The sequence below is a fragment of the Symphalangus syndactylus genome, chromosome 4 (genome assembly GCF_028878055.3).
Source record: "Symphalangus syndactylus isolate Jambi chromosome 4, NHGRI_mSymSyn1-v2.1_pri, whole genome shotgun sequence".
In the NCBI taxonomy this organism is placed as follows: Eukaryota; Metazoa; Chordata; class Mammalia; order Primates; family Hylobatidae; genus Symphalangus; species Symphalangus syndactylus.
Genome location: NC_072426.2, coordinates 25,592,670 through 25,614,760, shown reverse-complemented (window position 1 = coordinate 25,614,760; position 22,091 = coordinate 25,592,670). Strand labels below are relative to the sequence as shown.

At 40.9% G+C, this 22,091-nt stretch overlaps 1 protein-coding gene across 2 annotated transcripts in view; it reads left to right on the top strand.

Moving 5' to 3' along the window:
• PAPSS2 (3'-phosphoadenosine 5'-phosphosulfate synthase 2) overlaps positions 1 to 22,091 on the top strand; it is a 95,607-nt gene that overhangs the window by 57,430 nt on the left and 16,086 nt on the right. The window contains exons 7-9 of one of the 2 annotated variants that reach the window (XM_055274309.2): positions 39 to 150; positions 6,032 to 6,046; positions 11,657 to 11,862. In XM_055274309.2, coding sequence (XP_055130284.1) covers positions 39 to 150; positions 6,032 to 6,046; positions 11,657 to 11,862 — 333 coding nt within the window. The remainder of the gene's footprint in view (positions 1 to 38; positions 151 to 6,031; positions 6,047 to 11,656; positions 11,863 to 22,091) is intronic. The other variant, XM_055274310.2, reaches the window with a different exon arrangement.

Sequence of the window (22,091 nt, the reverse complement as noted above, 5' to 3'; positions counted from 1 at the left end):
ACTTATGAAAATGTTCAACTACTTTTTGTGTTTTGCAGCTGGATCTCCAGTGGGTCCAGGTTTTGAGCGAAGGCTGGGCCACTCCCCTCAAAGGTTTCATGCGGGAGAAGGAGTACTTACAGGTTATGCACTTTGACACCCTGCTAGATGGTATGTTTTTGTTGTTGTTTCTTACTCTTTGTTGTTAAAGAAAAAAAAAAATCTTTCCCAGAAGTTTTGCAGGAACAGGAAGTTAGCCTTTGGTTTGCAAATCTTATTGCAAAACTATTTGGATCATTTACAGTGTGCTCCATTCTATTACGTTTAAGCTTCCATTTTTAGGATTTTTTGGTTGTTCTCGAAGGTTATTCCTTTAAAACTAAGGAACTGAAAAATGATCTAAAGCCAAGAGAAAGACAAGTCTGTTTCACTTCCACTTGCTCTTTGCTGGTGCTGATATTCAGAAGGTAGCACTCAGAAGTACCATTGCCAACTGCTAGGGACATTCCTAGGGCAGCCAAGATGAGGTCAGCACATGTTGCTGACCTCCATGGCACCCTCCACCCTCCAGGTTGCTCATGTCAAGCATTATTGCAACAACTGCTTTCTTTGGTGCATGCTAAAGTGTCAATGTTCATGCCCACACATGAAATATATTAAAATGGTTTCACCCACTCCACTCTAACAAAAGAGCATTAAGGCAGCTTTCTGGCCACGAGCTGAATGGCTTTTAGAAAGCCAGTCTGGTCAAGCTCAGAAGCATGTGTTATTGAGAAGACTTCCGGACCCTTCTGTGATCATTTCCTTCCTAGAACTGCCTGAAATTATCAAATAAACTTATCTATTTCAAGACCTTTGGGGAATGGCTGCTAAGTGGGGAAGGAGTAGGGGTAGAGTCACACTGAATTTGTAATACTGAGCAGGGCTCCAGGCCTTTTAGGAAGAAAAATCAAATAAGATGGCCTTTTTTGGGAAAGATGTTCATGTCCTGTGTTTGTGCCTTTGCCTGGGGAATGGGGCATGAACTCAGAATCAGAACTCAAAGACTGATCAGCATGGGCCCTCTTCCCTTATTCTTTTGCTGTGACAGATAACACCCCACAACCTGAATCCTTCACTTCTCAGATTAAATAATATTCCCCAAAGACACTTGGTTTACTTCTAGCTTGCTTTAACAACAAAAATAATAATGCATATCTCTATACCACGTCTCTGTTTTCAAAGCGTTTTCTCAGGCATTATTTCATTTGATCCTCACAAAAGCCCTAGAAAACAGGCAGCAATTATTATCCCACTTTACAGATGAGGAAACTGCCTCAGATTAAGTGATTTGCTCATAACATTCATAAGTGAAAGCGCAAGACCAGAGTCCAGAATCTTAGGACTCCTGGCCCAGTGCTCCTTACATACCAGTCTGCTGTCCTGATGTCCTTTCCAATAGAATCTACAAGGCCTGATGGTCTACAAGGAAGGCTGACTTTTATCTTGATGTCTTGATTTTGACACATGCTGAACACCGACTGCCTGAAGTAAAGGTCGTTGGACTTAGCAGCTAGCCATGAGCAAGAGGTTGATTTTGAGCATGTGAACAGAGCTGTGGCCAAAAGACAAGTGAAATACATTGAACGAGGGGGCCTCATTACAGACAACAAGGTGCTGTTGACCTTGGACAAGTGTTCCTTTCATAAAGAAAAATACCAGGGTGGTGGAAGTTGTTGCAGAGGTCAGTGTTAATGGAAATCAGAGGTCCTTAGCCTGAGATCTAGGACTTCAGGGTGGGCTAACAAAAAATCCTAGAGGTAAAAATGTTTGTGTTTTGATAAGGGAAGGAAGGAGCGTTTTCCTGGGTTGAGAATTTATAGCTTTTGATAGATTCTGTTTTTTCCCTTTTTTTATTTTTTAGAAACAGGGTCTTGCTCCATCACCCAGGCTGGAGTGCAGTGGCATGATCATAGCTCACTGAAGCCTTGAACTCCTGAATTCAAGCAATCCTTCCACCTCTGCCTCCTGGGTAGCTGGGACTACAGGCATGTACCACCATGCCTGGCAAATTTCTAAATTTGTTTTGTAGAGATAAGACAAATCTCTATGTTGCCCAGGGATAGGGTCTCACAGTATTGCCCAGGCTGATCTTGAATTCCTTTCCTCAAGTAATCCTCCTGCCTCGGCCTCGCAAAGTGCTATTATAGACAACAAATTCTTAAAAGAGTCTGCGATCCCAAAAGATGAAGAACAGCTAATGCAGATAATCCATCTGGATTATTTAGGCAAAATCTCTAGCCTTTCTTTTACACTGTCTCAATTTCACTTTATGGGGGTTCTTCAACTTGCAAAACCCATTGATTTTCTTTTTTCTTTTCTTTTTTTTTTGAGACAGAGTCTTGCTCTGTCACCCAGGCTGGAGTGCAGTGGCATGATCTCAGCTCACTGCAACCTCTGCCTCCCGGGTTCCAGCGATTCTCCTGAGTAGTTGGGACTACAGGTGCATGCCACCATGCATGGCTAATTTTTGTATTTTTAGTAGAGGCAGGGTTTCACTATGTTGGCCAGGCTGGTCTTGAACTCCTTGACTTCAGATTATCTGCTCGCCTTGGCCTCCCAAAGTGCTGAGATTACAGGTGTGAGGCACCGTACCCTGCCAAACCATTGATTTTCTATTTCTTATTTGATGCTCACTGCCGTGAGGTGGATGAAGCACTTATTATTGCTCCCACTTTCCATGTAATCCAGATGTCTGTCCCCGCAAACCCACCAGCCTGGGGATATGAATGAGGTTACCTTCCCATTAATACTTGAAGCCTACTAGTTCCAAGCCCCTACCTGCTCATGCAGAAAGCCCAGTTCTTTCAAAGCCTACCCAAGTGTTTTGGGGAGTCCCCAAGGGGTGCGTTTCCTGTGTTCCTAAGTCAGGGCCCCAGCCATGTGCCACTTGCTGTGTGTATCTGTGGGTCTGTCTGTACTCAGAAGTGCAGATCCTGCTGGGTCACTCCAGCCACCAAAGTTTTGGTGCCAGTAGAGCTGTCGCAGTTTATGGACTCTTCTTCAAGTGGGAAAAATGTTTCCTTCCTCTGCATTAACCTCAGTTGAAGACTGTCTAGGAGGTTGCTTTAGTTCCACAGTATTAGAGAATTGAGTGAGGCAACTCTTGTAAGCTGTATAGATCCCTTTATTCTCATGTGGCTCCAGTGTGGCTCTGTCAGGAGGGTTCAAGATCAGATGTTTTGCTATTTCCATATCCTTTCCCCTTCCAAGCTGCAGGGCCTGTGTCTGAAACTTTCTGTAAGATTCTTCTTTTCCCTGTGGGAATTATCTGCTGGTTCCACCATCTACCTCTGCAAACAGAGTCTACTGGACATACTTATGCAACCCCAGTTATAATCAGGATTCAGAGCTCTTCACAGCCCACAGAAGCACCTAAATGCCTGTGTAAATTGATAATAAAAATAGATAATCAGGGATATGATGTGCTGCCCACCCCTACCACTCGCTGTATGTTAACTTAGTTTGGGTCTAAGCAGAGGCAGAATATCACAGTGGATGAGAGTGTGAGCTGTGAAGTCAAACTGTCTAGGTTTGTATGTCAGTGATTAGCTATGAACCTGGGCCAAATTACTTAAACTCTCTGGGCTTTGTTCCTTCATCTGTACAATGGGGATGTTAATAACTGTACCTACCTCATTGGATGTTGAAAGTTTAAGAGAATGCCTGATTCAATAGTCAGTATTTCATACATACTAGCTATTATGAACAAACCACTCTGCATACAGTGAAAAGAATTTGTCAGGCATGGTGGCTCATGACTGTAGTCCCAGCTACTCAGAGCCTAAGGCGGGAGGATCACTTGAGCCCAGGAGCTAAAGTCCCACCTGGGCAACATAGGGAAACTTTGTCTCTAAAAATAAATACATAAATAAAAGAACTTGGAGTCTTGAAGAGACTAAGTGACTTTATCCCTAGTCACATCAATTTGGAAGTAGCACAGATACGATGTTCATCAGCTAGCCAACAGATATACACTGAGTGCCCCCATGTTCCAGGGTTTGTCTGGCGGCTGGAGATAGAATGGTAATGAAGGCAGGTGAGCTTGCTGAGAAACACAGTACAGTCATTTTCTGAGACCTAGTCCAGTAGGTCCTTCCTGCCCCCCCATCAGTGGCTGTGAAACTTTCTTTTTTATTTTCTTTTTCTTCTTTTATGTTATTTTTTGAGACAGAGTCTCGCTCTGTTGCCCAGGCTGGAGTGCAGTGGCGCGATCTCTGCTCACTGCAACCTCCGCCTCCTGAGTTCAAGCAATTCTTCTGCCTCAGCCTACCAAGTAGCTGGGATTACAGGCGCTTGCCACCTAGCCCAGGTAATTTTTGTATTTTTAGTAGAGATGGGGTTTCACCATATTGGCCAGGCTGGTCTTGAACTCCTGACCTCAAGTGATCCACCCACCTCGGCCTCCCAAAGTGCTAGGATTAGAGCCATGAGCCACTGCGCGTGGCCGAAACTTTCTTTTTTAAACCAGAGAATTCTTTATTTCATTTCAAAAATCAGAGGCAATATATACAACAAAATGGAACTGCCCCACTCCCCCAGTAGAAGGGAGTGGGGGCTTGGGCTCCCTCTCACCTGGAGAGCAGCCTGGAGGGTATCAGGAGGAAGCCATTTGAAATGCAGCAACAGAGGCTCCTGACAGTGCCTCGCCTGATGGTGTTTGGACTGAGGAGGCAGAGTTAAATTCTAAAAAGTGATGTATTTCTATGTCAGAATGTTGGGCAAGATATCATTCATATAGATATCATTTAATTGTAACCAATTCATGAAGGTTTAAGTCACTGCCATTGAAAATTGGAAACGATGTCTATAGCCACAGACATGTGCCCACTTTTGTCTTCCTTCAAACAATTGCAAATTTCCTGATTACCTACAATCTGCAAGCAACATTGTTTTTATTCTGACCGTGTCTCCTAAAAATATTTGTTGGTTTTAATTTTCTCAAAGGTTTATATTTTCCCCTAAATTTAAAATGAAATAGTTCTGTTTACTCAGTCCAAAAGCCAAAAAAAACCTAAAACAAAAACCAAATCACTTGTTAAAGTTTATGATAATTGTATAGTATGAGCCACTCCATATTATTACTCAAGAATCTACTTTTATATCAGTGTATCATATCACTTTATTTCTCACTAGAAGTATAGTTCCAGGGTTGTCACACACCCTTTGATCATAAATGTCACATCTAAATTTAAAAATGGAAGCTCAAGCTTGTGTTGACTGATGGCATCCAAGTAGGATCAAGACGGGAGGCTTGTGAGACTCCATCACTTAATGGCTATTCTTCCACAGCTCTGACTTTCCAAGGCAGGGTGTGAGAGCATTCTGCATATATCACCAGCACTTATTGAGCACCAGTTGTGTTCTGACACTGGAGTTTGACATAGATTTTTACATTTAATCAGGATAATACCACTGTGAAGATATTTTGTCCACTTGAGAAAATATGTATTAGAAAGGTTAAATAACTTATTTGAAGCCTAGACTTAAATTCAGGTTGTCCTGGATCTAACGCTGGTGCTTGTTCAGCTGAGCATATTTTCATGTCCTGTAACCATGTCAGATTCTAGGATGTTCTAGGGCAGTTTGCTTCTATACTTGCTCCCAGACCCTAGTTTGGAAACCATTCAACAGTGGTTGTAAGATCACATGTTTGCAACAGAAAACTTCTTGGTGAAGCTGGAGGGGATGTTAACATATGTTATAATTATTTTAAAACAGATATCTCTTCCCAGTGGACAGAAAAATAAATAAATAAATAATTAGAAAACCAGATAAACATCTGAACAATGCTTTTGGATTGTATTGAACAACATTCCATACAAGTTCTGATTTCACCAGCTTTTTGCTATTATATACTCTCTGTTTTTAAAAATAGCATGACAAAGCTAGTATATTTGTATGTTGTATATGTGAAGTGTCGTAATAGGAATTTGTTCTTTGACATTGTTGCTGTAAGATTCGTTTGGTGGAGAGCTGAAAATGTTTCTTAATTGTGTTTATATTTCCCTAGGCATGGCCCTTCCTGGTATGTACTTTAACTTTCCAAGTAGCTAAGTTATTATAATTAGATATGTTACATTAAATGGAAATGGTTAAGAACATAACTAAAAGAAAATCTACATTAACCAGTTGGAATCGCTATTGGTTCATGATCCAACCAGCTATAGTAGAATAATACTGTATTTTTCTTTTGATTGGAGTCCAAACAACAGGAAATTTCTCGACCAGATGTAGCTATTGTGTATGATGTAGTATTTGGCTGACAAAAGTAAACTTGTTTCTAAATTATCATTGCACATTTTGTTCCTGAGTCTTTTACATTTATGGTCCTCTTCCAATGACTGTTGGTCCTCATTTAGTTTCCCAAATCTGGAAATTTTTTTTCCTATGGTGTTTATAAAAGATTTTAAGTTGATGAAGAATAAATCAATTTAAACTGAATGTACCTGGTTGGATTGTGGATGATTGTACTTCATTTGTTTGCAATGTATGATTATGCATGAACTTAATTTCAAGCCATTATGATTGCTTGTTATGGAACTGGGAGTAAATATACATTTGCTGTGACTGTAAACTTCTGCATTGTACAAGAATGAAAAGGTAAAATTCTGAATATGTCATCTATCTTTGGTGTTGCTTTCATCATTGTTGTTTTTCCTTTAAAAAGCCCGGTTAAGCAATAAAGGGTAATTTAGGTTTTGCATAGAAACAGGACCAAACAACCATGAAGCAGATCTATAAGGCTAACACAGAAGGCTTGAAAATTATTGAAAGCAAAAGAAAAATCATTCCATTGAACAATAAGCTATCTCTTGTACTTACTGTGGTTAAAGAACCACAATATTCTTTTTCAAAATAAGATATACCACAATAAAATAATCAAGGCAGTTCCCACGAGAGCCAAATGAAGCACATGAAGGAAAAGGCTGAAAGCTCAAGTCAGGGTTGAAAGCCACGGGTGATGTTTCAGCACAGTTCAAGTATAACATCTTAGTAATAGTTGGATATGTTTATGTATTAGAAAGGTCAATAAAGATGGTAGGGAAACTACAGTAAATCTGTGTATACACGTGTAGTGTTGTAGCTACAGGCTTATAAGATCAGTTGGCATTATTACTTGGCAGAACTCCTTTCTATAACATCCCACGGATTCACTTCCTTATTGAGACAACCTGCCAAGGAGTGTTATTTATTCATTTCAGATTTTCACTCAAGGCCAAGGTGAAGGTAGATTAGAGGCTACATTGGTCAGGAATCTAGTGGACGAGACGAGGTGGCTGCAACAGTAAAACATCCCTTGGATTTCAAGGCAGAGTACTTGATGGAAGGCAACATTACAGACGTGTTGCAGGCACCACTAGGTTCTTTCAGCACCCTGCTCCATGTTTTGCTTTGCATTTTGCTTTATTTCGGCCAAGTCATTCTTTATAAGCAGAGGCAAATATCATGGTCTTTCTTTCAGCAATGTGGTCAGTAAGCAATCCACAGAAAGCATGCTTTCTAGTGAGAACAACGGCATTTCTGAAGGGGTTATTCTTTGTTAGCCCCTCTCCCTTTTCCTCAACTAGACTATGCGGTGGATTTAATTATCTTCCATCAGCAACCTCCATTAACATAGTGCTTTACAGTTTGCCCCCTGCAGCAACCCACGGAGATACATGTCATTTATTAGCCCATTTTTCCAGTGAGGAAGCTGAGTTTAGAAAAGTTGAATGACACACATAGTAAAACGGAGAACTCCTGACTTTGAATTTAGTGTTCTCTGCAAAGGACTTAGCTGCTCTAATTGCCCAAGAACGTTGAAACAAAGAATTATTTGAATGACAAACCATTACTTTCTGTACACAGTATCTAATTTGTGGTTTATAAAGGGTCTCAAAGTATACTGCAGGATTTTATGATAGACCGGATTTCTTTATTGCCAGCAGTTGCTGTCTATTTCCGGTGACATTCTTTAGGTTCTAGTAACCTTTGGAGAGTGTTTAAAAGGTGCAAAGTGATATGCCTGGAAAGTTTAGTTTCATAGCTGCTAGGGGGAGTCTTATGCCCCGAAGGAATAGAACTCTAATCTTTAACTCTGTCAGAGGCCTTCTAAATGTTGCATTGAAAAGTTAGGTTTAAATGGCTTCCTTAATCTATGGCACATTCCCTCAAGTCCATAAATAACTGCATTTGTTTTCTCTGGAGTTAAATGTTTTCTTTATTCACCTTCCTTTCATTCTCTTCTGAATCTTGAACTTGAGAACTCTCACGAAATTGTCCCTAATATTCTTTTGTGTTATACGCTTAACCACGAACCCTCATTTTCTCATCTCTGAGTATAATTGAGAGATTAGCATATTTGTGAGGGCATCATTGTAGGAGGAACACCGTTTTGTACATTTTTTTACATTATCTAGAATCATTGAGAAATGAGATGTTTTTAGAAAGCCACATTTTATCCCTTTAAGCCCCAGACTGAAAACCAACTACACATTAACTGTCTTATTTAGAAACATTTCAAAATAGTCTTACTAAAAAAAAAAAAAGTATTCACTCAAAAAAAAAAGAGAATATGTTCAATATAAAGGAACTTTTAAAAATGACTCTGTCATTATTAGTATTACCAGTTATTAAACTGGGCACTAATGTAATGGTGCCCTGAAGATGGGGAGACCTGTGGGATTGTTGGCTCCCACACTAAAGAACCCCCATAACTCTGTATTTTAGTTTCAGTGTTAGAACCTTGCATAGTCAGGGTTCTCCAGAGAAACAGAACCAACAGAATGCATATCTATGTGTCTATCTATATATAGATATGCATCTCTCTCTATAGACAGATATAAAAATATGTGTAACTTAATTAAATAAATTTATATATGCAGGTACATATATTAATTTATACATATATTAATTATAGACAGATATAAAAATATGTGTAACTTAATTAAATAAATTTATATATGCAGGTACATATATTAATTTATACATATATTAATTATATATATACATTATTTTAATAAATTATTTATTTATTATTATAGAGCCTTATCTCTCTATATATTATACATTGATATCTATATATAATATATAGATATTATATCTAAATTATATAATATTTCTGATATATATCTGAATAGATAACAATATATCTGTATGTTATATATAGATATCTATGTATTATATATAGGTATATAATAAATCTCTCTCTCTGTCTATATATATAGATACACACACACACACACACACACACACACACAAAAAGAGAGAGATTTATTTTAAGGAATTTGTTCGTGTGATTGTGGAATCTGGCAAGTCCGAAAACTGGGAGGCTGGGGACCCTGAGAAGACCTGCGGTTCAAGTCCACAGGCGGTCTGCTGGCATAATTCTCTCCTTTTCTGGGGAGATGAGTCTTTTTTATAATTAGGCCTTTGACTGATTGGATGAGGCCCACTCACATTCTGGAGGGTACTCTACTTTACTCAGAGTCTACTGATTTAAATGTTAATCCCATCTGAAAAGTACCTCCACAGAAACATCTAGAATAATGTTTGACTAAATATCTGAGTACTGTGGCCTAGCTAAGTTGACATATAACATCAACCATCACAGTTTATATGTGTATTTTTTCAGTAGTTTTCTTGTCTCTTCCTTTGTGGTCCAGCTGTCATCTGACATTTCTTGCTGCTAAAGATGTGGCTTCTCTGAATACCACATTCGATGCCTTCTAATTTGCTGTGCTGTATACTGAGAAATCAGAACACCCTGTTTATTTAAATTCCTCTTAAAGCAAGAGACTCAGCATAATGGTGAGAGGGGCTCATACTCCAGAGAAAGTACATGTGCGTTAATGACTTGATGTCATTTTTCACTCCTCTGTGTTTTTGGACAGATGATTCTCAACTGTGGTTGCGCTAGCAAGACCTGTGATTCCCAGATAAGTGAGATTACCAGTATCCTAAAAAATATTTAGGAAAGAGGGAGCAGGAGGCAGAAAAAAAGGTGATTTTATGCCGAAACCACCATGAATAACATCAAGAGGACTGCTTGTTTGGGATCCCATAGATTAGTGGGTTTCGTTTTGTTTTTTTTGAGACAGGGTCTTGCTCTATCACCCAGGCTGGAGTACAGTGGAGTGATCAGGGCTCATTGCAGCCTCAAACTCCTGGGCTCAAGTGACTTGCTTGCCTCAGCCTCCTGAGTAGCTGGGACTACAGGTGCATGCCAACATGTCCAGCTAATTTAAAAAAATATGTGTGTATACACACACACACACACACACACACACACACATATTTTTTGGTAGAGATGAGATGTTGCCATGTTACCCAGGCTGGTCCAAAACTCTTGGCCTGAAGCAATCCTCCCATATTGGCCTCCCAAAATGCTGGGATTATAGGTGTAAGCCGCTGCACCTGGCTGAAAATACATTTTTTACAAGTGCATGAGATGGGTACAGAAAATAGAATGAATAAGATCTAGTATTTGATAGCACAACAGGATGACTATAGTCAATAATAATTTAACGGCTAGGCACGGTGGCTCATGCCTGTAATCCCAGCATTTTGGGAGGCTGAGGTGGGCAGATCATGAGGTCAAGAGATCGAGACCATCCTGGCCAACATGGTGAAACCCTGTCTCTACTAAAAATACAAAAATTAGCTGGGAATGGTGGCGCATGCCTGTAATCCCAGCTACTCAGGAGGCTGAGGCAGGAGAATAGCTTGAACCCGGGAGGCAGAGGTTGCAGTGAGCCAAGATCGTGCCAGTGAACTCCAGCCTGGCAGCAGAGCAAGACTGTCTAAAAATAAAATAAAATAAAATAAAATAAATTAATGGTACATTCAAAAATAACTAAGAGGATAATTGGATTTTTGTAACACAAAGGATAAATGCTTGAGGTGACGGGTACCTCATTTACCCTGATGTGATTATTATGCATTGTATTCCTGTATCAAAATATCTTATGCACCCCATAAACATATACACTATGTGCCCAAGAAAGTTAAAAATTTTAAATTAAAGAAAAAGGTGAATGAGGTATTACCCAGATTGTAGTTAATATTAAAAAAGACAAACACATAGCTGTCATAGGTAACTTACTATATAAAAAATGCATATTCTCATTCCCATAGATTCATATCAATTATCTGATTTTTTTCTTTGTTTCCAATTCAGTGTATTGGTATGCAGATAGAGCCTAAACAGATAATGAAATAAGAGACTTGCTTAATGTTCTTACAAGGTTCATTTCTAAGAAAGACTAGAGAGTTTTGGTTTGTTTTGCTAGCTTAATTTTATTTAATTGGGTTTTGGAAAATTTTAAATTCCCTACTGCATTGAGGTCAGGGCTTAGATTTGAAAAGGGAACCCACAAAGAGGCGTTTCCAAAGTTAGACCACTTATGGAGGCCACCTCCATGATTTAAAACTCAACCCATTTTTCACATATGCTCCATTTGCTTTGGGAAGCCCTTCAAGGACTTGTCATTATAGCATCTAGAGAAACTGGTGCAGCTAACACAACTGCTTGGATTTGGGTCTTAATGCTTCTTGAAGGAAATGTTTGGAAGGGGCATTGTGCACATTTCAGTCATGCTTCAAGGATGGCGCACCTTATATCTAGTTTTCTTGCATCACGTGGCTCTTTCCACAGATGGCGTGATCAACATGAGCATCCCCATTGTACTGCCTGTCTCTGCAGAGGATAAGACACGGCTGGAAGGGTGCAGCAAGTTTGTCCTGGCACATGGTGGACGGAGGGTAGCTATCTTACGAGACGCTGAATTCTATGAACACAGAAAAGAGGAGCGCTGTTCCCGTGTTTGGGGGACAACATGTACAAAACACCCCCATATCAAAGTAAGTCACAAAACCTTTGGAAGGACTTTCTTGAGCTATTTAAACTGAGAAGAAAAATAACTCTTTTTAATTCCTTTGTGAAGGACTTAGAAAAACTGGGATTAGGTGGAAGAATGTATTTCTAAGGTAGGGTTTGCAGGCTTTGCCTCGGGAGATGTTTTTAGAAAGGTGCAAAGAAATGTCTTTCTGTTTGAGGTCTGGTCTCATTGTTCTCTTGAGTGCACAGATTCTGCAGTGGCTGGCATCCTCAGCTAAATGGGATCAGATAAGTAATTTAGTCTGACAACATGAGTAGAGGAGCTACTCATAGCTGTAGCTATGCACAAAACCATAACCAGAGCTTGCAGCCCTGTCCATCTTGAAAATGCACAAGGAACATAAGTATCTTCATAAAGAATGGACCCAACCAAATGCTGAAACAGGAACTCAGAGTTCATGCTCTGTGGCCAGTGAGGGGGTCAGTGATACTCTCTCAGTAAACAAAAATCAGCACAGATAGTGGCAGAGTTTCCAGAGGAACGATACCACATTTTTGTCAGTGGATATTTTTAAGATTGAAAAAAATGTGTTCATCTGATAGGATCAGGTAGGGTCTATCATGCCTAAAGGGAAAATACACTAACTCCTCAGATTTCCTTCACAGCTTCTAATTACTGTTGGTGATGGGGTGAGGTGGGGTTTTATGAAGTTGCTGGCTGTGGTTCATTTCCCACAAAGAAAAATACGTGAAATTGAATGCTAAAACCATCCCTCATCCAAGATAAGAGCAGTAGGGTGGAAATGGAAAAAGTCATATACTACTAATTTGACTTCTCAAATCTCCCAGCATGTCCCCTTCAGCATGTTCACAGGAAGAGAGAGCACTGTCAGACCCAGGAGACTCTAAAAAGCCTGGGATTGGACAAGCCATGCCCTCCCTCTGGGCCTCAGTTTCTTTATGTATAAAAGGAGAGGCCAGGCTGGGCTCGATGACTCACACCTGTAATCCCAGTACTTTGGGAGGCCGAGGCCAGCAGATCACCTGAGGTCGGGAGTTTGAGAACAGCCTGGCCAACATGGTGAAACCCTGTCTCTACTAAAAATACAGAAATTAGCTGGACGTGGTGGTGGGCACCTGTAATCCCAGCTACTCAGGAGGCTGAAGCACGAGAATTGCTTGAACCCAGGAGGCAGTGGTTGCAGTGAGCCAAGCTGCCGCTATACTCTAACCTGGGTGACAGAGTGAGACTCTGTCTGAAAACAAACAACAAAAAAAAAGTAGAGGCCAGACTCAAAATAACTGTAAGATCTCTTCCAGCCTCATGACCCTGTCAGAAGAGATGGTTTCTTTTGGTCGTTTTTGTTACAAAATGTTCCAAGATAGGAAAGACCTTTTTGAGGCCCCTGTTTGTGGGCTCTGAAGACCTTCTCTATCTGAACACAAAAGGTCGATGGCAAGCAAAGCAGCTTTTTCATTTATTTATTTTTATTTTTTTAATTTTTATTTATGATTTTTTGAGATGGAATCTTGCTCTGTCATAATCATATAGGTTTGGGATTTTATCTTTACTCAGTGACTGAAAGAATAGCAGCCTTTGGTTATGGTTATGTCAGCTCAGCTATTTCTACCCTTTGGGAATGATATTCGCATACACAGGACTAGCACCAAAAAAACCTGAAGAGTTTCTTAAGTGATTAGAGGCATACCTCATTTTACTATGCTCATTTTATCGTGCTTCACAGATTTTTCTTTTCTTTTCTTTTTTTCTTTTTTTAACAAATTGAAGGTTTATGTCAACCCTGCACTGAGAAAGTCTGTGAGTGCCATTTTCCCAGCAGCGTGTGCTCATTTTGTGTCTCTGTGTCACATTTTGGTGATTCTTACGATATTTCAGATTTCTTCATTATTGTTATGACCTGTTATGGTGATCTACGGTTAGTGATCTTTGATGTTACTATTGTAATTGTTTTGGGGCACCACGAATTGCACCCATATGATGGCAAACTTAATTGATAAATGTTGTGTGTGTTCTGCCTTCTCCACTCGCTGGCCATTCCCCCATCTCTCTCCCTCTCCTTGGGCCTCCCTATTCCCTGAGATCTAACAATATTTGAATTAGGCCAATTAATAACCCTGCAATGGCCTCTTAGTGTTCAAGTGAAAGGAAGACTCACACATCTCTCACTTTAAATCAAAATGATTGAGCTTAGTGAGGAAGGCTGTAGAAAGCTGAGACTGGGCCCAGGTGCGGTGGCTCACACTTGTAATCCCAGCACTTTGGGAGGCCAGGATGGGCGGATCACCTGAAGTCAGGAGTTCGAGACCAGCCTGACCAACATGGAGAAACCCCATCTCTACTAAAAATACAAAATTAGCCGGGCATGGTGGTGCATGCCTATAATCCCAGCTACTCGGGAGCCTGAGGTAGGAGAATCGTTTGAACCCAGGAAGTGGAGGTTGCATTGAGCCGAGGTAGCGCCATTGCACTCCAGCCTGCAACAAGAGCAATACTCCGTCTCAAAAAAAAAAAAAAAAGAAAAAGAAATTTGAAATAGGCCTCCTGGGCCAGTTAGCCAAGTTGTAAATGCAAAGGAAAAGTTCTCGGAGGAAATTACACGCAGTGAGCTAACAAATGATCAGAAAACAAAGCAGGCTTATTGCCAACGTAGGGGTCAAGGGAAAACTTCCCCTTTGCCCCCTGAAGTTTTGCTGAAAAGGCAACTGACAAAAGGCAGATTAATGAGAAAAGGCATCCAGATTTATTAGTGCACACAGGGGGAAGATCACAGAGTGATTACTCCTTACCTCAATGGGGTAGAGAAGCTTATATACCATCCTGGGATTATAGAAAAAATGAAGGCTCAGAAGATGGCCAAAACCAGGTTATGGCAGTAAATCAGGTTATGCTGGTAAGACAGGTTACGGGAGGGAGGGAAGAGAAGGCCTGGGTAGCAAAGATGATCTTGTTATATAGATGAAATGACATTTTAGAGGTAAATGTTTCTTTCAGACCTTTAAATGTGTCAGAGTCTCATTTAATGTTTCCTAGATCCAGCAAGGGAAGGCCCTTAGAGAAAGCCTGGCTGTATCAATGTGGATTTTCTCTTCAAATGCAAATGTACCCCACAAAAGGCAGATTTTTAGCTATTTTTGTATTTTCCAGCCCTTCTGAATAGCCGTCTTGAACTGTGTCAAGGAAATATATTTTGGGGTAAAATATTTTGGTTTCCTTAACAGATATGGAGAAGGTTTGAGTGGTCTTGTCCAACCAGCTACAACATTCCCTTAAGCCAAAACACCTAATTCAGAGCAAAGCCCTAACTCTCTTCAATTCTGTGAAGGTTGAGAGAGGTGAGGAAGCTGCAGAAGAAAAGTTGGAAGCTAGCAGAAGTTGGTTCAGGGGGTTTAAGGAAAAAAGCCATCTCCATAACATAAAAGTACAAGGTGATGCAGCAAGTGCTGATGTAGGAGCTGCAGCAAGTTACCCAGAAGATCTAGCTAAGATCATTGATGAAGGTGGCTACACTAACAACAGATCAGTGTAGAAGAAACAACCTTCTGTTGGAAGAAGATGCCACTTAGGATTTTCAGAGCTAGAGAATGGAAGTCAATGCCTGGCTTCAAAGCTTCAAAGGACAGGCTAACTCTCCTGTTAGGAGCTAGTATAGCTGGTGACTTTAAGTTGAAGCCAGTGCTCATTGGCCATTCCGAAAATCCTAGGGTCCTTAAGGATTATGCTGAATTTACTCTTCCTGTGCTCTATAAATGGAAAAACAAAGCTTGGATGATAGCATATCTGTTTACAGCGTGGTTTACTAAATATTTTAAGCCCACTATTGAGACCGACTACTCAAAAAAAGATTCATTTCAAAATATCATTGCTAATTGACCGTGTACCTAGTTACCCAAGAACTCTGAGGAAGATGTATAAGGAGATTAATTTGTTTTCATGCATAACACCATCCATTCTGCAGCCCATGGATCAAAGAGTAATTTTAACTTTCAGGTCTTATTGTTTAAGAAATACATTTTGTAAGGGTATAGCTGCTTTAGATGGTGATTCCTCAGATGGATGTGGGCAAAGTAAACTGAAAACCTTCTGGAAGGGATTCATCATTCTGGATGCCATTAAGAACATTTGCGATTCGTGGGAAGAGGTTAAACTATCAAAACTAATGGGAGTTTGGAAGAAGTTGATTTCATCCTTCATGGATGACTTTGAGGGGTTCAAGACTTCAGTAGAGGAAGTAATTGCAGATGTGGTGGAAATAGTAAGAGAACTAGAATTAGAAGTGGAGCCTGAAGAAGTGACTGAATTGTTGCAATCTCATGATAGAACTTGAAAGGATGAGGAGTTGCTTCCTATGGATGAGCAAATAAATCGTTTTTTTTGAGATGGAATCTACTCCTGGTGAAGATGCTCTTGAAATGGCAACAAAGTATTTAGAATATTATGTAAGCTTAGTTGATAAAGCAGTGACAGCCTTTGAGTGGATTGACTCCAGTTTTGAAGGAAGTTCTACCATGGGTAAAATGCTATCAAACAGCATCTTATGCTACAGAGAAATCTTTCATGAAACAAAGAGTCAATTGATATGACAAACTTCACTGTTGTCTTATTTTAATAAATTGCCACAGCCACCCCAGACTTTAGCAACCATCACCCTGATTTGTCAGCAGCCATTAACACAAGACCCTCCACCAGGAGAACGATTACAACTCTCTGAAGGCTCAGAGGATCATTAACATTTTTAGCCAAAAGGTATTTTTAAATTAAGATAGGCTGGGTGCGGTGGCTCACCCTGTAATCCCAACACCTTGGGAGGCCGATTGTTTCAGCCCAGGAGTTTGAGATCAGCCTTGGCAACATGGCGACACCCTCTCCCTGCTAAAAATACAAAAAATTAGCTGGGCATAGTAGTGTGCACCTGTAGTACCAGCTACTCAGGAGGCTGAGGTGGGAGGATCACCTGAGCCTGGGAAGTCGAGGCTGCAGTGAGCTGTGATTGCATCAGTGCACTCCAACCTGGGCTATAGGAGTGAGACCCTTTCTCAAAAAAAAAGAAAAGTTAATATAACATTTTAAAGACATAATACCATTGCACACTTAATGGACTACGGTATAGTGTAAACATAACTTTTAAAATGCACTGGGAAACCAAAAATTTTGTGTGACTCCATTTATTATAATATTCACTTTATTGCAGTAGTCTGGAACTGAACCTGCAACATTTCTCAGGTATGCCTGTATTTTTTCATCATGCCTTACAATGCATGCTGGCAGATGGAACTCAGAATTTTAGAATTTCTTAGAAGCCAAGGAGAAAGGTGGCATGACTTGTGTCTTTGACAATATTTTCAGTGATTCTGTACCTTTAGGTTATTAGGGGGACTCGATAAACATTCCCCGGGAGCTTGGATAACCAGAGAGAGAAAGCCACTCACCCTGCAGACATTTTGTGCAAAAGTGAGAGAGATTGATGAAGATTGTTGAAGATTGTCCCATGTACCAAACACACAAGTTTTATTGGCAAAATAATTCTTTTTGTTGTGTCCTTTTTTAGCACTCTGAAACCCACAAAAACACTTTAACATAGGTTTTTAGAACCCCACAGCTTCCTAAAGTAATTACTTCCAAAAGTATAATCCTGGGCCTTATTCTGTTTCCATGTGGCACTGGGAGTGATATTTGCAAGGAAAATAGAGTCACTAGGAAATGGTCTGCCTTTGTTACAGAGCTTATCATCAATGTCATTCTTGACCTTCCATTCAAGGCATCAAAGCCTCTCTTTGGCGTCACTAAATATAGAACCATGTGACATGCACTCAAATGAAATCATCAGGAGGAGCAGGTGAAACTTGTAAAACTAATGCTTGCTGGGGCTTTGTTGCCTTTCATCCATTGCTCCCAAAGATTTGTCAAGTAGTAATTATTTTTCACAATGCTCTTGGTGAGGAAAGTAAGAATCATTACTCCTGTTTTGCACTCTACATTTTCTTGTACAAACCAAGAGAACAGAATATGACTTCTCAATGAAAGACGGGAATGAGAGTTTATAGCCTTTAGCTCCACAATGAAAACCATATGGTTAGTTATATCAACAGAATCACCTGAGGAGCTTTACAAATCACCCATAACTGGATCCCATCCTCACAGATTCTCATTTAATTGGCTTTGAGTCAGATCTGATTATTGAGGGGTGGGTAGTTAAAACTCCCCGTGATTCTAATGTGCTGTGAAGGTTGAGAACTATTGAGTTAGATAATTGTTTGGAGCTATTTTCTTTATGGCCCCACCTGCATATATCCTGCAAGTACCTCAAACTCAACATGTTTAACCTCCCCCCAAGCCTGTTCCCCCTACTATGTCTCCTGTCTTAGTGACAGCTTCACCATCCAAATGGTGGCCTGTGACCAAAACCTGGATGCCGTTCTTGCTTCTCTCTTCTCCCCTTGTCCATTCAGTCACCACGTCCTGCTAAATGTAGCTTTCAGGTATTGCTTGAACTCATTCACTCCTCTTCTATTCCATCTTGGGTCGGGACATTTCAATTCTTTCCTCTCTCATGTCTTACTCCCCCCTAATCTCCCACTCTTTAGCTAGAGTGAATTATTCAACCTTTCTTTGGAAACCCCTTTATTAAGATACGATTTACCGCAAAGCCTCTTGCCACCACCAGCCAACACATTCCCTCGTCCAGTCCTTTCAGAGCTGGTCATTCGATCATGTGCTCTCTGACTTTTGCACATACTTATCCTTCAACCTGGCACGCTGTTTCTTCCACCTCTGCCTCCGGACCTTATCACCTCCTTTCAGAAGTCAGCGCTGACTCCCATGACACATGAGCATGACTGAGTGCCCCATCTTTGTCCTCCCAGAGTAATTTGGACTTGCCCCTTTCAAACCTGTGACAGATGAAGCTGAAATGTCAATATGGGGGCCACTGATGAGAGGCAGTGGGTGCAGTGGTGAGAAGAATCTGGTTTGCAGGAGTCTGAGATTTGGGTCTTGGCTTTGGTAAGAAAGCTCTGTGCACTTGAACTCTGCCACTTCCCCTCTGTAAAACTGCCTTCTCTTCTGAAAATGAGAACATTAAATCTACATTACCTCCAAGTTCCTTAAAGCCCCAGATTCTGTGACTATGACTGATATCACAGAAATGAATGTGTATATATATATGTGTATATATATATACACATATATGTATGTATATATTCTCCTCTTGTAGGCATTAGTTTTTCTTCTCTTTGATTCTGTTCTCTGCACTCTTTCATCATGACCTTATCTTCCTGAATCCACCATTTCCTTCCTTCTTTCTGGTTTCTTTCCCTTCTTTCTGCTCCCTTTTTGCATTCTTTTTCACCTTCCCACCCTCAGCTGCTCCTCCCTTTCCAATTAGTGCATTCCCTCATCTCCAGATTGTTTCTTTTGAGTCTTCCTCTCCTTAGCCTCTTTGACCCTATTTATCATAGCTTTCTTAGTCTTTACCCTAGTGGTTGAGCTTATCCTCTCCTTTATGCATTTTTGTGTGTAATTTTGAGCCCAATTCCCTATTTGCTACTTCACTGGGCTCCTGAAGCCTGCTCCTCATTCCTTTTGGTGCATCCAGTTCTGCAAATCCTCTAGCTGTGGCCCCCTGCTGTCTTTGGCAGGACGCTTGCAAGGGGGTGGGGACTTCTAGGCCACAAAACCCTGGGAAATTAAGCAGAGCCTCTGGATCTCCCTTCCTGAGAGCTGGACACAGTTCTGGCGATAATTGGACCACCTTAGGGATAGAGATGCCCCTTGTCCCTCCCCATCCCAGAAATGCCAAACACATAGTTTTAACATTTCTCTTCAGACAGGTTTTTAGGCTGGATGGTGGATGAATTTGGTTTGATGCCCCCTTCACCAATAGATAAGAGCAATATACGGTGGACCCCTAGTGTCCAGAATAAATTACTGCATCTTAGAGGTTTGGAGGTCAATTCTCAAAATTGTGCTGTGTCCTACTCTAAGCAATGAGGAGAAAGTATATGTATAGGTATGGATATTTGAAAATATTCTTGTTGAATTATTTGACTGAGCACAGAGTTTAGAAAAGAGGCCATGAAAACACAACCAAAAACCTTGCATAATTGCCTTCTGTCTACCCCAGGGTTTCTCAGCCTCAGCACTGTTGACATTTTGGACTAGATAATTCTTCATTGAGAGGGCAGTTCTGTGCAATGTAGGATATTTAGCAGCATCCCTAGCCTCTGTTCACCAGATGCCAATAGCACTTCAGTCGTCACAATCAAAATTATCTTCAGATATTGTCAAATGTCACCAGGAGTGACTAAATCAGCCTCTGTTTAGAGCCACTGCTCCATCCCAATCCCCCACTCTCTGAACCTCTCTGGAATGTAGGTCATGGTAAACCCCAATATCTGGCCATAATGGGGACTGTGAACCAGGTCCACCATCACTATCTTCGTGTCTTCCTACTAGGTGTTTCAAATCAGCTTTCTCTCACTCACTCTTGCCTCCTTCTTTTCTGCTAACATTTTGGGTAACCAAGTTGTGTTTGGAAAGTGGTGAAAGGTACATGGGGTTTGATTAGGGGAAGGATTGTAAAACCATTACATGTTTGACTGAGGAATAAGATGGGCTGTATTTGTGTCAGTGACTAGGAGAGACACAGCTCTGTAATTGATTATACTTCAATACCAGATGGAAAATATTTAAACTTATAGAGAAAAAACAAAGGCTGCCATATTTTTCTTTTTTCTTTTCTTTTCTTTTTTTTTTTTTTTGAGACAGAGTCTTACTCTGTTGACCAGGCTGGAGTGCAGTGGTGTGATCCCGGCTCACTGCAACCTCTGCCTCCCAGGTTCAAGTGAGTCTCCTGCCTCAACCTGCTGAGTAGCTGGGATTACAGGTGCCCGCCACCACGCCTGGCTATTTTTTATATTTTTAGTAGAGACAGGGTTTCACCATATTGGCCAGGCTGGTCTTGAACTCCTGACTTCGTGATCCGCCCACCTCAGCCTCTCAAAGTACTGGGATTACAGGAGTGAGCCACCATGCCTGGCCATGTTTTTCTTTTCTATTAGTTTGACCATTCTTCAACCCTGGCTCACCCCTAACATTTGTGGAGCCCAGAGCAAGAATACAAATGGAGATCCATACATCATATTTAAAAGTTACATGTATAACTAACAAACTGCTAAATAAAATGTGTTTGATCCTTCCACTTTGACAACTATGCCTTGATCACAAACTGGAAAGCCAGGTTCAAATATAGACTTCTGGGTTCTGCATCAGAATATGGTAGTGTGTGGAGAGTTGGCCCTTGGCCTTTCACCAACTCTCCCTTCTCCTTCTATGCTTGGCCTCTTCCTATGCTATGCAGGTCCTCTGGATTGATTTGTGGGCACCCCAGGCTGCATGGCTGAGCTCTCTCCACAACCTCTGCAGACCCTCCCTGCTTGGCCCGCCCTCAGAACTAGGGCTGCTCTGAGTGTGTGGTCCACCCTGGAAAGACAGTTTGGGAGATGAAGCTCTCCCAGGCCCTCGCAGCAAGCTCAGAGTTGATTGGGCAGGAAATTCTAGAGTTCTGGGTACCCTGATTATGATCGAAGGAGTAGGTGATGACTCTGGGTGGGTCTTCCCACCAAGGGTCTCCTTGCCTTTATGAGATAGACACAACCAAAGAGGGCCTGAGTTGGGCCATCTAATGTGTGGGACATTATGAAGATGGTTCTCCTAGAGGTCTCCAGGTGCTCTTCACACCCACCCTTTCCTGAAGTCACATTTTCAGCTGAGACTGGGAATAGAAAAGTGATTGCTACTAACCTCAGTGAAATCCTAGGTGAGTTAAAAAATGGTAGTTCCTCTAAAAAAAAAAATTAGGGTAAAAAACAGAACATAAAATTTATCATCTTAACCTTCTTGTAAGTGTGCAACTCAGTAATATTAAGCATATTTACATTGTTGTGAACCAAATCTCCAGAACTTTGTCATCTTGCAAAATGGAAACTCTATACCCATTAAACAACTCCCATGGTCAGGCATGGTGGCTCACGCTTGTAATCCCAACACTTTGGAAGGCCAAAGTTGGAGGATTGCTTGAGCCCAGGAGTTGAGACCTATCTGGTTATCATAGTGAGACCCTGTCTCTACAAAAATAATTTAAAAATTAGCCAGTTGTGGTGGCATGCTTGTAGTCCCAGCTACTTGGGAGGTTGAGGTGGGAGAACTGCGTAAGCCCCGGAGGTAGAGGCTGCA